We start from the raw sequence: 16,985 nt of genomic DNA, 5'->3' as shown, positions 1-16,985 counted from the left end.
ATTCTGTCACCCAGGCTGGAGTGCAATGATGCGATCTTGGCTCACTGCAGCCTCCGCCTCCCAGGTTCAAGTGATTCTCCTGCCTCAGCCTCCCAAGTAGCTGGGATTACAGGCGCCCACCACCACACCTGGCTAATTTTTTGTATTTTTGTAGAAGTGGGGTTTCGCCATGTTGCCCAGGCTGGTTTCGAATTCCCAAGCTCAGGCAATCTGCCTGCCTTGGCCTCCCAAAGTGCTGGGATTACAGGCGTGAGCCACTGCACCCAGCTCTCAGTTTCCCTATATATAAAATGGAGATTCCACCTCCAGGGTTGTTATAAAGATTAATTTATGTAAAGGGTGTGGGACACGATCTTTCTTTTTAAAAGAAAATGAAGATATCTGGCATATAGACATCTATTATATATTAGTTTCTTCTCCTCACATATCAAACTTACCCAGATGTTGGGGGTATATGTCATTCTCATTAACAAAGTTACTGTTGAGGCACTATTTATTCATCATTAATTTTCTCAAGACATACACATACACACAGATAATTTTCTTAGTCACTGAAGTATGAACCACCTTAAAAAGCATGTAACTAGCTCAGTTTAGTTGGCTTATTCCTGACAAGAGTCACTCACTTGTCAAAGACTATGCCCATTCTACCTCTAAAAATGTCACTTTATACACTTTAAGAAAATGAAAAGAAAACCTACTATTTTTCCTTAATCCAAACTATAGCACCCCTAAATTAATTTCTCTCCCAAAAAATCCCCTAATAACTGTACCTCTGTTATGTTTCTCTCTCGTAATGAAGCCAACTCATATGGATCCACATAAAGTCCCGCAGGAACGTCCTGTTTAATTAAGAGTCGGCAGGTCTGCAAGTCCTCAATGCTTTCCCCAAACTTCACTTTGATTAAAAGGTCTCTGTAAGACAAGTACATTTAAAGTAAATCTCTTCATTCAACTGTCAAATGAGATAACATAACACTGTATTCCTATTAGTGAAAACACTATATTTCAAAATTCATTTTCCAAAAGTAGATTATAAGGTCAAATGAAATATTTATAACATGTCAGAATCATCCATTAGATCTTTCATAATTCATGTCATAAGCCACTATAGCATTATTGTAAAAATAGACAAAGATCACTGAAAAGGAATGGAATCCAATAACATTCACACAATTTTCAATAAAGGTACCAATGTAATTTAACGGGGAAAGGATAGTCTTTTCAACAAATCGCACTGAAAACTGGATATTTACACAGAAAAAAATAGGCCAGAGGGCAGGCATGGTGGCTCATGCCTATAATCCTAGCACTTTGGAAGGCTGAGGCAGGTGGACTGCCTGAGCTCAGGAGTTCGAGACCAGCCTGGGTAACACAGTGAGACCCAGTCTCTACCAAAAATACAAAATTTAGCCAGGCATGGTGGCACATGCCTGTGGTCTAGCTACTCAGGAGGCTGAGGCAGGAGAATCTTTTGAGCCTAGGAGGTGGAGGGTGCAGTGAACCAAGATCATGCCCCTGTACTCCAGCCTGGGTGACAGAGCAAATCCCCATCTAAAAAAAAAGAAAAAAGAAAAAATAGGCCAGGGATGGTGGCTCATGCCTGTAATCCCAGCACTTTGGGAGGCTGATGCGGGAGGATCATTTGAAGCCAGGAGTTTGAGACCAGCCTAAGCAATATGGAGAGACCCCTGTCTCTAGAAAAATAAAAAAATTAGCCAGGCATGGTGATGTGTGCCTATAGTCCCAACTACAAGGGAGGGTGTGGTAGGAGAATCTTTTGAGCCCAGGAGGTCGAGGCTGCAGTGAGCTCTGAAAGCGCCACTATATTCCAGCTCGGGGGACAGAGACAACACCCTGTCTCAAGAAAAAAAAAAAAAAGAGAGAGGGAGAGAAGATATTTTTTGAAAAACTAAATGCAACTTTAAGAGATGAAGAATATAATTTCTGAAATAAAAACTTACCCAGATGTAATTAAAAGCCATTAGATGCTGAAGAAGAAAAGATCAGTGACTTGGAGACAGAGCAACAGAAACTATCCAAACTGAAGCACAGAGAGGAAAAAAGACCAGGGAGAAAAAAGGAACAGGCTCCATGGCCTTTAAACAATATCAAGTAGTCTGGTATACGTATATCTGGAGTTCCTAAAAAAGAGAAGAGAATGTAACAGAAAAAAAATGAAGATATAATGGCTGAACACTTTCTGAATTTCATAAAAATTATAAGTCTACAAATCCAAGAAGCCAACCAACCCTAAACAGGATAAATACAAAGAAAATCACACCAAGGCACATTATTATCCAGTCAATGGAAAACAATCTTAAAAGCTATCAATAATTATGGAGAGATTAACAAAGATAAGAATAAGCTAGAAAATAATGGAGCAACTTATTTAAAGCACTAAAAGAAAAGAGGCTGTCATTCTAGAATTTTATATCCAGGAGAAAAATCCTTCAAAAATAAAGGCAAAATAAAGATTCAGACAAACACAAACTAAGAGAATTTGTCACTGCAAGAAATGACAGAAAGTAAATGATACTAGATAGAAACATAAATCTATAAGAAAGAAGAGATCAGAAATGATAAGTATGTGGGGGAATATAAAATACTTCTTTCTCATGTTTTAATTGCTTTCAAATATGATTGCTAGACAAATTGGAGCCCTTGAGCATTGTTGGTGGGAACGTAAAATGATGTGGCCACTACGGAAAACTCTATGACAATTTTTCAAAAAATTACAATAGAATTATCATGTGATCCAGCAATTCCACTTCTGGGTATATGAAAGCAGGCATTTAAGAGACAACCGTAAATCCTGTTCACAACAGCATTATTTGCAACAGCCAAAAGGCAGGAGCAACCAAAGTGCCCATCAACAATGAACAAATAAGCAAAATGTGGTATAAACATACAATGGAATATTACTCAGCTTTAAAAAGAAGGGAAATTCTGACATACCCTAAAACATGAAGGAACTGTGAGAACATCATGCTATGTGAAATAAGCTTCACAAATATTATGTGATTCCACTTATATGAGGTACCCAGAGGAGTCAAATTCACGGACAAGAATGCTGGTTGCCAGGAGCTGGGAGAAGGAGGAATGAGTAGTTATTGCTCAATAGGCAGAGTTTCAGTTGTACAAAATGAAGAGCTCCGTAAATGAGTGGTGGTGATGGTAGCACAATAATGTGAATGTACTTGATGCCACTGAATTGTACACTTAAAAATAGTTAAAAGTAGGCCGGGCGTGATGGCTCACGCCTGTAATCCCAACACTTTGGGAGGCCGAGGCAGGCGGATCACGAGGTCAGGAGATGGAGACTAGCCTGGCCAACATGGTGAAATCCCGTCTCTACTAAAAATACAAAAATGAGCTGGGTGTGGTGGCGGGCGCCTGTAATCGGGAGGCTGAGGCAGAAGAATCACTTGAACCAGGGAGTCAGAGGTTGCAGTGAGCCGAGATCGTGCCACTGCACTCCAGCCTGGCAACAGAGCGAGACTCCATATCAAAAAAAAAAAAGTTAAAATTGTAAATTTTATGTTATAGGTATTTTATCACAATTAAAATAAATAATGTGAAAAGTGACTGCTTAAAGAAAAACCAATAACAATATATTGTGGGGTTCATAACACAAGTAAAAATTAAAGTAAAATATGTGATAACAACAGCATAGAAAAGAGAAGGAGATGAAGCTGTCATGATAAAACAGTATCTGTGACATGGAATAAAATTATCTGAAGACTGTGATAGGTAACGATTGCACATTGCAAACCCTAAAGCAACAAATTAAAAACAGAGAGACGTATAGCTAACCATCCGAAAATTGAGATAAAATAGAATGCTTAATAAATACTCAATTTACCCAAAATAAGGTAAGAAAAAAAGGAGAAGACTAGATGCAACAAAGAGAAAAACAAATGGATAAAAAAGTAGCTAGACAGATTTAAACCAAACCAACCATATTAATATTTACATTAAAAATAAACAGTCTAATCTCTCCAATTAGAATGCAGAGACTGACAGATGGATAAAACAGCAACTCCTTTCACAGGCTCTTGGGATTTGGAAAGAAAAAATACGGCCACCCTGAACTATATGCTATGTACAGGAAACACACTGAAGATAAAGACGATAAAAGTAAAAGGATAAAAAATATATGCAAATATTAATAATAAATATGGGATGGCTATATTAGTATTAGAATAAGGTGACTTCAGGACAAGGAATATTGTCAGTCATAAAGAAAGACATTACACAAAGATAAAAGGGTCAATTCATCCAATTCATCAAGAACATATCAAGAGCATCAACAACAACCCTGAATGTAGCATACACATCCAAAAACAGAGCTTCATTGTTAAATTCTATTAAACATTAAAGGAATAAATAATACCAATGATACACAGGCAGAAACTAGAGAAGAAGAAAATGTTTCCCAAACTATTTTATAAGGCCAAGAATGCCCTGACAGTGAAACCAGAATATGGCATCACAAGAGTCATGGGCCAACAGCCTTCATGAACACACAAGTAAAAATACTTAGCAAGTTATTAGCAAAACAGATCCAGATATATTTCAAGAAGATAATATCGCATGACCAAGGAGTAGGTTCACTATTGGAAACATCAATGTACTTCATCATATTAACAGAATAAAACATAAAAATTGTATGATCCTCTCAAAACAGAGGAAGAAAAGGTATCCGACAAAATTTAACACCCAATCATGAAAGAAAATTCTCAGGAAACTAGAAACTTAAGATTAAGTCCTCAACTCATAAAAAGCTATCTACAAAATCCTAACATAAATATACTTCATGGTGAAATAACTATACTCTTCCCTTTTTTTTTTTTTTCAGATGGAGTCTTGCCTCGCTCTGTCGCCAGGCTGAAGTGCAGTGGCATAATCTCAGCTCACTGCAACCTCTGCCTCCCGGGTTCAAGCGATTCTACTGCCTCAGCCTCTTGAGTAGCTGGGATTACAGGCGCCCGCCACCACGCCTGGCTAATGTTTTGTATTTTTAGTAGAGACGGGGTTTCACCATGTTTGCCAGGCTGGTCTCGAACTCCCGACCTCGTAATCCGGGGGCCTCGGCCTCCCAAAGTGCTGAGATTACAGGCATGAAACACCCGCACCCAGCATAAAAAAATTTAAAAAAAATAAATGAATCAGAATTTATATATCAAGTATCTGAGAATCATTTCAAAATAATCACCTTGCGAAGCTTCAGTTTGGGCAAGTTTTCTTAAGGAAAAGTTTCCACACCTTTTTACCAGACTTTTAAAGGTCTTCAATATGGGCAAATATTCATCTTTTGAAGATAATTTCTTTTATGGAAACAGCTTGGTCATTTAGAATCAACTGTAGTAAGACATAGTGATTTAGAGTAGTGTATCATAGTACTTGAGATGGCTTTGAAGTATGATATTACTAAATTAGAGTCAGAGCTCTATCACCCTAATTTCTACCAAATTATTTAAATTCTTTGAGCTCTACCTCCCTCATCTGAAAAATAAGAAAAATCATCTATTTCATGCCACTGTGAAGATTAAATGGAATATTGTATATATAGGCACTAGTTGTATACATAAAACAACCTCTGTATACGAGAGGGTGTGTGTAGGTTCTATACAAGTGCTATGCCATTTGATATAGGGAACTTGAGGATCTGAGGACTTTGGTGTCCTCAGGGGAGGTCCAGGAGGAACCAATCCCCTCAGATACCAAGGGACAACTGTACGTGGTAAACAATACATATTTGTTTTCTTCTTTGCTCCACTCAGTTAATCATTATTTCAAAATGTGAACCACATATGCCATCACTGAGTAACTTTGAGGAAGCAAGTGATTTTTCTTTTTTCTTTCTTTTTTTTTTTGAGACAGTCTCGCTCTGTTGCCCAGGCTGGAGTGCAGTGGCATGATCTTGGCTCACCACAACCTCCACCTCCCGGTTTCAAGTGATTCTCTTGCCTCAGCCTCCGAACTAGCTGGGACTACAGGTGTGTGTACCATCATGCCCAACTAATTTTTGTATTTTTAGTAGAGACAGGGTTTCACTATGTTGGCCAGGCTGGTCTCGAACTCCTGACCTTGTGATCCGCCTGCCTTGGCCTCCCAAAGTGTTGGGATTACAGATGAGAGCCACCACATCTGGCCTGATTTTTCAATTTATACATATTTCAACCATCAATTTTTTGCTCTCAATTATATGAGACATTATTTTAATAGAAATAGAAATCAATGGGCAACTTACCTGTGGAAACCATCTTTCAAAACTTCTTGCCTCAAAATAATTTCAGAACACGTGGCCCTTATGCCTATAAGAACCAAAAGATATTTTTTAAAAAACAAAAGCACTAAATAAAGTATTTAAATAATTAGAAAAGAGTTATTTTAGTAGGCTTTACTTGCCTAGAAAATCTAACCAATCTAAAAATAAAAACTTTTAAAATTTAAGCAATTTGAGATATATATATAAATCTACTTCCAATATAGCACTGTGGTTAAGAACAATGACTCTGGAGTTAGATTGTCTGATTTCAAATCCCAGTCTGTAACTTAATAGCTGTGTCAACTTTGGGCAAGATAGTTTATCTCTCTACTAGCTGTCATAAGAATTTAATGTATGTAGAAGCACTTAGAACAGTAGCAAGAGTACATATTAAGTGTTCTATATAACTGTTTGTTATTAATATTACTTTATTCAGGTGATCCCAAGATGCCAAAAAGGAACAGGATGGCTAAAGAGCCAGGAAATCTCCATTTTAATCCTAGTTCACCGAAACTGTGTATCAGATAGATACATAATGGCAACTTCTGTATTCTAACATCCACACCTACAAAACCAGGAAAATGGTACATTTATGCCTTATGGAGATGCTGGAAGGTTTAAAAAAAAAAAAAAAAAGCAAAGCTGGAGGCATGTAAAGGTTCAATGGGTTCCACTGTAAACTTAGAATAAGCACAAATCTCAGTATACTGACTTCATCCAGATTCCAGACATTCAAGCTGTTAGAGCCAGGTGTACCAGCTCACACCTCAGGTGGGAGGATTGCTTGAACCCAGGGGATGGGGGCTGCAGTGAGCTATGACTACACCACTGCACTCAAGCCTGGGTGACAGAGAGAGACCATGTCTCTAAACACAAAAAAAGAAAACTATTACTCAATGTAAGCATCTTAAAACTGAAAATTCAGTTACTACTGACCAGCAACTCTGCCAGGCATTTGCTATGGAACTTTGTCCCATTTCAAAAGCTGTAAATCTGTGGGAAGAACATTTAAAAAACACACACAAGCCTGGACAACATAGCGAGACTCCATCTCCATTAAGAAAAATACAAAAATTAGCTACCTAGGAGGCTGAGGTGGGAGGACGGCTTGTGGCCAGGAGGCAGAGGGAGGCTGCAGTGAGCAGAGATTGCACCACTGCACTCCAGCCTGTGTGACAAAGCCAGACCTTGTCTCAAAACAAACAAACAAACAAAAAAACCCCAAACACATACAGAAAACTATATATTATTTACATAATCCTGTTATTGTCATTGAATATTGTTGAATCCATTAGATGTATTTCTGAAAAGATGCATTAAGAAAAATGATGTGAAGGTGAAACTATTTGAAGGAATGAAAAAAGAATAGAAAAAAATAACATTTGTTAAATAATATCTAACATGCTAGATTCTCTACTTGGTGCTTTCATATGTGTTTTAACTTTCACAATCTATAGCAAAATAAGCAAAATTACTGCCATTTGTTTGCTGGAGGAAACTTGAACTTCTAAAGCATTAGTAAATGGCCCTGGGTCATACAACTAACTACGTGACCAATTAGAAGAAAGGTTTGCCTGACTTTTAAAGCCTAAGATACTTCCACTTTCAACACTAAAATTGAAAGAAATTTTAGTGTTACAGCTCTTTTAGAATTTGTCTAGTTACATTTCACTGAAAAATCTCCAACCCTCAAAAAAGAAATTGTATTTGCTTTGGAGAAGCATATGATCTTTTCCCAAATAAACAAATCCCCAAATCCCATATGTATCTTGTACCAATCCAGATTTTTATTTGTTCTTTTTTTATTTTTATTTATTTATTTTTTTTTTGAGACAGAGTCTCACTCTGTTGCCAGGCTGCAGTGCAGTGGCACGATCTTGGCTCACTGCAACCTCTGCCTCCCGGGTTCAAGCAATTCTCCTGCCTCAGCCTCCAGAGTAGCTGGGACTACAGGCGCGTGCCACCACACCCAGCTAATTCTTGTATTTTTAGTAGAGATGGAGTTTCATCACGTCGGCCAGGCTGGTCTCGATCTCCTGACCTGGTGATCTGCCCACCTCGGCCTTCCAAAATGCTGGGATTACAGGCATGGGCCACAGCGCCCAGCCAAGCAAGTCTCTGCCTCTTAAAAAAAAGAACAAACAGCCTGGGTGCAGTGACTCATGCCTGTAATCCCAGCACTTTGGGAGGGCGAGGCGGGCAGATCACAAGGTCAACAGTTTAAGACCATCCTGGCCAACATGGTGAAACCCCGTCTTTACTAAAATACAAAAAATTAGCCGGGCGTCATGGTGTGCACCTGTAGTCCCTGCTACTTGGGAGGCTGAGGCAGGAGAATCGCTTGAACCTGGGAGGTGGAGGCTGCAATGAGCCAAGATTGCGCCACTGTACTCTAGCTTGGCAACAGAGGGAGACTCCGTCTCAAAAAAAAAAAAAAAGAGAGAGATAGGGGCTTACTCTGTCATGCAAGCTGGAATGCAGTGGCATGATCACAGCTCACTTCAGCCTTGAACTTCTGGGCTCAAGCAATCCTCCCGCGTCAGCTTCCCAAGTAGCTAGGATTATAGGCCCACGCCACCACACCTGGCTACTTTTAAATTTTTTTGTAGAGACAGGGTCTTGCTATGTTTTCCAGGCTGGTCTTGAACTCTTGGCCTCAAGCAATCCTTCCACCTCAGCCTCCCAATGTGTTAGAACTTCAGATGTGAGCCACTACGCCCAACACAAATCCAGATTTTTCTTCATCATGTTTAATTTTAATGGCGGTAGGGTGGCAAGTGAGGACTACTATCCAACTATAAATTAAATTAGAAGAAAAATTATGAACAGGCTTAAATTCTATTGGTATGTACAGACAGCAGTTGATCATTGGGACAGGAGAAAGGCTAATTTACAAATAGTACAGCAAATACTAGAATATTATGATTTTAAAGGCAAAAGTACCATTTTTAAACGAATTTGTTGGATGTGAATTTACCTTCAACATTTTTCCTCTTAAATATTACTTTGGTTGTGGTGAACTGGCTCTGGAAATTGACTCCTTTTTACTTTTTTTTTTTTTTGAGACAGAGTCTCCCTCTGTCACCCAGGCTGGAGTGCAATGGCGCGATCTCGGCTCACTGCAACCTCCGCCTCCCTAGTTCAAGCGATTCTCCTGCCTTAGCTTCCCGAGTAGCTGGGACTACAGGCGCATGCCATCACGCCCCGCTAATTTTGACCCCTTTTTAATTATAAAATGCCAATGTTGGAAGCTTCTACAGATTACCAAATCCAACTGTTTAAAAATTCTTCTGGCCGAGTATGGTGGTTCACACCTGTAATCCCGGCACTTTGGGAGGCTGAAGAGGGTGCATCACCTGAGGTCAGGAGTTCAAGACCAGTCTGACCAATATGGTGAAACCCCGTCTCTACTAAAAATACAAAAAAATTAGCTGGGCATGGTGGCGGGCACCTGTAATAATCCCAACCACTTGGGAGGCTGAAGCAGAGGAACTTGGGAAAGGCGGAGGTTGCTGTGAGCCGAGACCGCGCCATTGCACACCAGCCTGGCAACAGAGTGAGACTCCATCTCAAAAAAAAAAAAAAAAAATCTTCTTGGCCTCATAATCCTTTGTTTAGATAAACTTGAAAACCCAATATGTAAACACACAAGTAGAACTGCACTGATTGACAGATACTAAACGGATCTAAATGGTACCAAGGATGACAGAAACATCCTCATTTTACAGATGGAGAAACTTGCCGGGTTTGTGCTTTCCTCCCATCAAACCTTAGCACTTTATTGTAATTATTCCCGCACTTGCCCGTCTCAGTAGTACAAGCAGTTTGCCAACTACTACTTGCACGAACAACTAGCAGTTTGCCACGCAGTCCTATATTCAGTTTGAGGATTCTCAGGCCTCACAGGGCGCTAAGGCCTCGCTGGCCCTTGGTGATCAGAAGCTTCGTGCAGCTTAAGAGCATCCCAAGACGCTTGACGACTGACTTTCCTTCTCAGAACTTTAGTAACAGGGCGGCCAGTCCAGCCTGGGAACCGCAAGGCCCGAGCCCGACTCTCCCGGATACCCGGGATCCGCCGCAGAGCAAAGCGCACGGGAGGGCAGGGGAGGGGAGGAGGGCACGCGGCTCTAGTGTCTGACCTCCTCCCGCTCGCCCTACTGATCTAGGTCCCGCGCCGGGTCCCCACATCCCCGCAACCCGCGGAGAAGCCCGGGAGCCGGGACCGCTCCCCACGCTCTGGCCCCCAAGCCCCGCCCGCACTTTGCAGCCCCGCCCCCCCTTACCGGCGTCAGAGCGCGCGGCAGTGAAGGCCGCGGCGGGCCCGTGCGTGAGCGCGGTCGCCGCCCCGAGGAGCAGCAAGGCGACCGCCCGAACCGCCGCCACCCGAGGCGCCAGGACGCCGGAGGCCGGACGCCCGAGAGGGGCGCGCGGGGCCAGATGCGGACGCAGGAAGGGGCCTGGCCGCCCGCAGCTCCTACCGCGCGCTGCCCCAGATTTACCGGCCGGGACCGAGGGCTGGGTGCGCGCGCCTAGCGCCCGCGGTTCCCAGCTGCCGGCAGCCCCGGCCCCCAACGGTTCCCGCGCGGCGTGGGGCGGTCGTCCCCGCCCAGCCGTTCCTCGCTCCGCCCACCCGGGGGCGGGCGAGGAGCTGCGCACGCGCGGGGACGCGCGCCCGGCCTGTCGCTGTGGAAACGGCTCGGCCAGCGCCCGCCGGGACCCGGAATCCCTGCACGCGGAGGTGGGAGCCGGTGGACTGTGCCCCCGGCCGGCCCCCACCTCCGCTTCCCGGTGTTTGAGGGTTCGGGCCTCCCGCCGGGGAGTTCACCCTTCGGGCTCGTCAGTAGGGCTGTGGCTGTCGCCTCTTCCTGCAGCGCCAGGCTCCGCCCGGTCTCACAGTCGGCTTAGGTGCTTTGCGTGCACTGCGGTTGGGTGGAAAAACCCACTCCTGGTTGTTTAGACGTTGGCCTGCAGAAGATGTCATTTCTGTATTCCTCTAAGGGTAAGCAAGCCAGCCTTGCACTAGTGGAGACGTGAGTAGGGAGAGAATCGTCTACCCTTTGGGGGACATCCGTACCCTTAGGTGCTGTGGGGCTTCCTAACAAGATTGTAGGCAGTTATTGATCTCTGGGGAGAGGAGTATTGGTGTCCAGGAAGAATAATTGGATAAACGTGCCGTCCTTCTTCCTAAATGGAGTGGAACCTGTAAGCAGGCCAAGAGAGCATCCAGGCGGCTTGGAGTGGAATAGAGGGCTCTAGAGCGAGTGTCTCAAAGAGGAAACAGAATGTATGTCAAAACATACTATCCAAAACTGAAAATAGCCGGGCAAGGTGGCTCACGCCTATAGCCCCAGCACTTTGGGCGAATCACCTGAGGTCAGGAGTTCGAGACCAGCCTGGCCAACATGGCGAAACCCCGTCTCTACTGAAAATACAAAAATTAGCTGGGCATGGTGGCAGGCACCTGTAATTCCAGCTACTCGGGAAGCTGAGGCACGAGAATCGCTTGAACCCAGGAGGCGGAGGTTGCAGTGAGGCGAGATCACGCCACTGCACTGCAGCCTGGGTGACAGAGCGAGACCCTGTTTCAAAAAAAAAAAAAACTGAAAATGGTAGTATAAGCATGTTTCTTAAGAAATGGAGAGATAAATTTTGGAAGACATGCCTTTTAAAATTCAATCTGGCTCCCTATGAAGAGGAGTAGGGCCAAGGACTATAGTTTGTTGTTATAAGCCTCATAGAATTATTTTATATTCCAAATACAAACATTACTTTAGCAAAAATTAAATTTAAATTTTAAAAAGAGAGTCTAGTAAAAAAATAAACTACATTATTTGAGTACCAACTGCATACATCTTTGACGAGTACAGCCATTGCTTCAGTGTGTGGAGTTTATGTTGTGCCCGGTAGGTTCTAGTTTACTAACATCAAATTTTAGTTAGGTGAATTGGGAGTAGTATTTGTTTTAAAAAAAAAAAAAAAAAAGCAAGAAAAGAGAAGGAAAAGAAGGAGAAAATGGTGTGAGATCATTGCATCAGATTAGAGGTAGAGCACAGTAATTTTTTAAAGTAGTTTTTTTTTTTTTTTTAAGAATAGGCGTATCATGCTTTGGAGATGCTGTTGTGCAGTGGCACCATCTCAACTCACTGCAGCCTCAAACTCCTGGGTTCAAGCGATCCTCCCACCTTGGCCTTTGGAGTGGCTGGGACTACAGGTGCATGCTGCCACGCCTGGCCAATTTTTAAATTTTTTGTAGAGACATGGTCATGGTCTCGCTGTGTTGCCCAGGCTGGTCTCAAACTCCTAGCCTCAAGGGATCTCCCCTCCTTGGCCTCCCAAAGTGTTGGGATTACAGGCCTGAGCCACCATGCCTGCCTCCATCTTTTTGAGATGGAGTCTTGCCCTGTCACCCATGCTGGAGTGCAGTGGTACTCCAGCTCCATCTCAGCTCACTGCGACCTCCGCCTCCCAGGTTCAAGTGATTCTCCTGCCTCGGCCTCTTGAGTAGCTGGGATTACAGGCACCTGCCACTAAGTCCAGCTAATTTTTGTATTTTTAGTAGAGACGTGGTTTCACCATGTTGGCCAGGCTGGTCTCGAACTCCTGACCTCAAGTGATCTGCCCAACTTGGCCTCCCAAAGTGCTGACTGGGGTGAGCCACTGTGTCTGGGCTTATATGTGATTAATTTTCTAAGAGTAAAAATTCTCACGTCCAACAATAAGTAGTGAATAATATGATTATAGTACATCCATAAAATAAAACACTTAGCAGTCATATAAAATGTTACATTGTAATAAAACATTTAATGACAAAATAATAATATATGTTGTTAAATTTGAACATCAGGAAATAGCTTGTATGATATGGTATGTATGAAACATACTATAAACTATATGCCTAGAAAAAAGACTGGACACAATCAAGGGTGATTATTTTCTATATGTTTCCCCTCTCCTTTGCCCCCAGTATTCTACAATGAACATGTATAGTCACTGCTAAGTATTTTATAAAAAGTATGTTCCTAATAGTGATTCTCCAGCAGAACTGAGTTCATGAAGATATCATCACCCTATGCCACTTTACCTCAGTGTTTCTTGACATTTACAAATCTTCCTGAGAATGTCATAGTCACATCTAAAGCAGTGCTTAGGATTAAGTGTATTATTTGGGATTGAGGGTGGGGAAAGGAAGAGAGAATAGTAAGTATTCATCTACAAATAGCTGTGTTTCTTGTAGCTAGAAAAATATCATATAGTGAGACACACAGGCCAAAATAAAAGCCCTGCAGACGTTACTGACTCTTGTATATGAAGAAGCTGATATATATGATGTATATGATGTAGCTGCAGACATTACTGACTTGTATATGAAGAAGCTGATATATATGATGTATATGATGTTGCTGCAGACATTACTGATGTGTATATGAAGAAGCTGATTCTGCAGCAGGTCTGCTTTTTGATCAGGCTTCTAGACTAAATGCTTACGAAAATGTACAGGGACCATCATGTTAATTCATAGCATTAAACAATGTATGGAATGCCTACTACGTTCCAGGTATTATGCTGAGATATTGTGGTGAAAAATGAATATGCCCCCACCCTCATGTAGCATATTGACTAGAAGGGAAGATAGATGATTAAATAAATAATAACAAAAAACTCCAGTAAAATAATTGGGAAAGTACAAAGGAGACAGTTCTGGACTGGTGAACCTCTCAGGACAAAATGATTAAGGTTAAAAAACTTACCTTATCATAGTACCTTGATACCGAGGATGCTTGATACGCCCTTTCTTAATTGATAAATAGTAAAGACCCTATAGGTCAGCTATTGGGCTGACTTAGGGGTTCATATTCGATCTTCAGTAAGAGTGCAGTACACTAAGAGGTTCAAACTGGATTGCATCCCCAGATTCACATATGAACAAGTCTATATCCTTGAGAAAACCAGAGAGTCTTAGGGATCCAACAGATTGAAACTAACCCAGGATCAAACTGAACTTTCAGGGCAGCTCTCAAAATAACTGAGCTTTGTGGTCGCTTCAGTGCACATACACCAAAATTGGAATGATACAGAGAGGATTAGCATGGCCCCTGCGCAAGGATGACACACAAATTCATGAAGCATTCCATATTTTAATTAAAAGAAAAATAATGAGCTTCACAGGCTGAGCATGTGTGGCCAGAGCTGGACTAGAACCAGATCTTCTGGGGCAAAGGGGTGAAGGGAATGAATGACATTTATCCAACACCTAGTTGTTTTTTCCCTTTAGCAGGAAATCATTATGCAACTTACACATATTCATCAGATTTCCTCTGACTTCCCTGGACATGTACGTGGGAATGATGTGCACTGCCAAGAAATGTGGGATTAGGTTTCAGCCTCCAGCTATTATCTTAATCTATGAGAGTGAAATCAAGGGGAAAATTCGCCAGCGCATTATGCCAGTTCGAAACTTTTCAAAGTTTTCAGGTACCTCATGTCTTATCTTGCCTCCTGTCTTAAATATTCTCTAAATACAGGTTCGCATCATGACTCTGTTAGGGACTGGATGTGTGACACTGGATGGATTACTTACTGTCAATGAGCTTCAGCTTCCTAATCTATAAAAGGGAATTGTAGTGTTTTTTCCAGTTTGATAATTAATAATCCTTTTGGGATTGCTGCCTAGGTTAAATGATATAGCATTGTTCAATAATATTAATTCCCTTCTCTCCTTCCAAATGTTTTTTGTTTATAGTCTTAATATTTTATTAATACCACTACTGCTATCTAAAAGCTATAATATCACTTTTCTTCTCAGACATATTCTCCAGTTGAAAGTGTTTAGTATCTCTACAAAGTGATTTTTAAGTTAAAGAAGTCAAAACTATATCTGTCCTTCTCCCACCACACTGAAAGCTCAATATAAAGGAATAGTTCTACAAAATAATTCATTCCAATCAAGCCATTTAGCTGCTTGACTATAATGGAGATGCTTTCAGGGTTCAGAGTTTTTGTTCTATTTTGGCTGTTGCAGTAGTTTGTGGCGTATATGATGTACGTGGTATGTATGTGGTATACAGTTTTCTTCTCTCTTCCAGATTGCACCAGAGCTGCTGAACAATTAAAGAATAATCCAAGACACAAGAGTTACCTGGAACAAGTATCCCTGAGGCAGCTAGAGAAGCTATTCAGTTTTTTACGAGGTTACTTGTCGGGGCAGAGTTTGGCAGAAACAATGGAACAGATTCGACAGGAAACAACCATTGATCCTGAGGAAGACCTGAACAAACTAGATGACAAGGAGCTTGCCAAAAGGAAGAGCATCATGGATGAACTTTTTGAGAAAAATCAGAAGAAGAAGGATGATCCAAATTTTGTTTATGACATTGAGGTTGAATTTCCACAGGACGATCAACTGCAGTCCTGTGGGTGGGACACAGAGTCAGCTGATGAGTTCTGATACCAAACACTCAAAACATGCATTGGGCTAGCAGAATATCCATGTTTATTACCAGACTGGTTCTGGAAAAAGCTGTAAAGAATACTAAATATGTTGGGTTATAGGGGACTGACCATGTTACTTTTCAAAACCAGGACATTTAACGCATCTACTATGTAGGTGCATGAGGAATATGGGAAAAACAGAATAAAGGAATCTGCCTTTAAGGAGCTTACAATCATGCCGGGCGTGGTGGCTCATGCCTGTAATCCCAGCACTTTGGGAGGCTGAGGCAGGTGGATCACCTAAGGTCAGGAGTTCGAGACCAGCCTGGCCAACATGGTGAAACCTCACCTCTACTAAAATACAAAACTTAGCAGGGTGTGGTGGTGGGTGCCTGTAACCCCGGCTACTCAGGAGGCTGAGGCAGGAGATTCACTTGAACCCAGGAGGCGGAGGTTGCAGTGAGCCGAGATCGCGCCATTGTACTCCAGCCTGGGCAATGAGCAAAACTCCATCTCAAAAAAAAAAAAAAAAAAAAGCTTACAATCTGACTGGAAGATGTCAAAACCTGTGAAAAGCTAATTAGCAGCATTAAGCAACACAAGCATTATCGCCAAATGCATGATAAAGGCTAAAGAAGGCCAGAGCGTATATTACTGTAGAGTAGAATAGTAAGGGAAGACTTTGTCCTTTAGTAAAGAGATAGGAGGTGGCCTGGCCCTTGAAATAGTAGTGTTTAGGTAGATGCTTGTGTAGGATTCCTGATAAGAGCAACTGAAAGGAGAGGGGAAGTAGTAAAGGGACAACAATCAGAATTTTTTTTTGAGGAACCATAAGCAAATTATAGTTTGACAAGATTGGGGGACATATATGGTTACCAGGGAATTACCTCTTATGTGTTATATCTTTATATTATTTATCTCTGGAAAAGAGTGCCCTGCAAAATTCCCTACAGCTGCAAGCAGATGTCACTTGATGGACAGAGGGGATTTCTGCCCCTCCGGTATCAGGAAATATATACTAAAGACATTGGGAAACGCCGAACCTCTTCCCATAAATAAAAGGTTTGTTTGTAAAATGGGAAATCCACCCATAATAAATGAACAATAGGCACTGCCAGTTTAGGCCTGTTCATGAATGGATCTGCAAGAGAGCATCTTCGTTTAACAACGTTATCTGTGATTTGATACATTTATCCTTATTACAATATTGTTTAATTGGTAGAAATTCTATGTTTTCTACAAGGAAATTGATGTTTATTAAATAAAACAAAATAATTACTCA

General features: G+C 41.8%; 3 protein-coding genes, 1 non-coding gene and 1 pseudogene across 5 annotated transcripts in view; 3 read left to right on the top strand and 2 right to left on the bottom strand.

Moving 5' to 3' along the window:
• PAK2 (p21 (RAC1) activated kinase 2) overlaps positions 1-877 on the bottom strand; it is a 110,256-nt gene extending 109,379 nt beyond the window's left edge. The window contains exon 1 of the mRNA XM_063661366.1: positions 774-877. The gene's annotated coding sequence lies outside the window, so the exon portion shown is untranslated. The remainder of the gene's footprint in view (positions 1-773) is intronic.
• Positions 1-11,095, bottom strand: part of PIGX (phosphatidylinositol glycan anchor biosynthesis class X) — a gene marked incomplete at its 5' end in the record, with an annotated part of 24,032 nt that extends 12,937 nt beyond the window's left edge. The window contains 3 exons of the mRNA XM_054480892.2: positions 774-915; positions 6,257-6,320; positions 10,558-11,095. Of these exons, the coding sequence (XP_054336867.2) occupies positions 774-915; positions 6,257-6,320; positions 10,558-11,095 (744 nt within the window). The remainder of the gene's footprint in view (positions 1-773; positions 916-6,256; positions 6,321-10,557) is intronic.
• LOC129034398 (U7 small nuclear RNA) lies at positions 7,905-7,959 on the top strand (annotated as a pseudogene).
• On the top strand, positions 10,925-16,985 carry CEP19 (centrosomal protein 19). 2 transcript variants are annotated; one of them, XM_054480551.2, is made up of 3 exons: positions 10,925-11,273; positions 14,547-14,746; positions 15,358-16,985. In XM_054480551.2, the coding sequence occupies exons 2-3, from the start codon at positions 14,605-14,607 to the stop codon at positions 15,717-15,719; spliced, it is 504 nt and encodes a 167-aa protein (XP_054336526.1). In that variant the 5' UTR covers positions 10,925-11,273; positions 14,547-14,604; the 3' UTR covers positions 15,720-16,985. The 2 variants fall into 2 exon arrangements, with proteins under 2 accessions (XP_054336526.1, XP_054336527.1); XM_054480552.2 differs by having other exon boundaries at positions 10,937-11,273; positions 14,550-14,746.
• LOC129034296 (U6 spliceosomal RNA) lies at positions 14,307-14,412 on the top strand. Its single transcript, XR_008501802.1, has one exon. It is a non-coding gene; the product is annotated as a U6 spliceosomal RNA (small nuclear RNA).

This window comes from Pongo pygmaeus, chromosome 2 (assembly GCF_028885625.2).
Source record: "Pongo pygmaeus isolate AG05252 chromosome 2, NHGRI_mPonPyg2-v2.0_pri, whole genome shotgun sequence".
NCBI lineage: Eukaryota > Metazoa > Chordata > Mammalia > Primates > Hominidae > Pongo > Pongo pygmaeus.
Note: the sequence above shows the minus strand (reverse complement) of the source record. Positions and strands in the feature narration are given on the sequence as shown.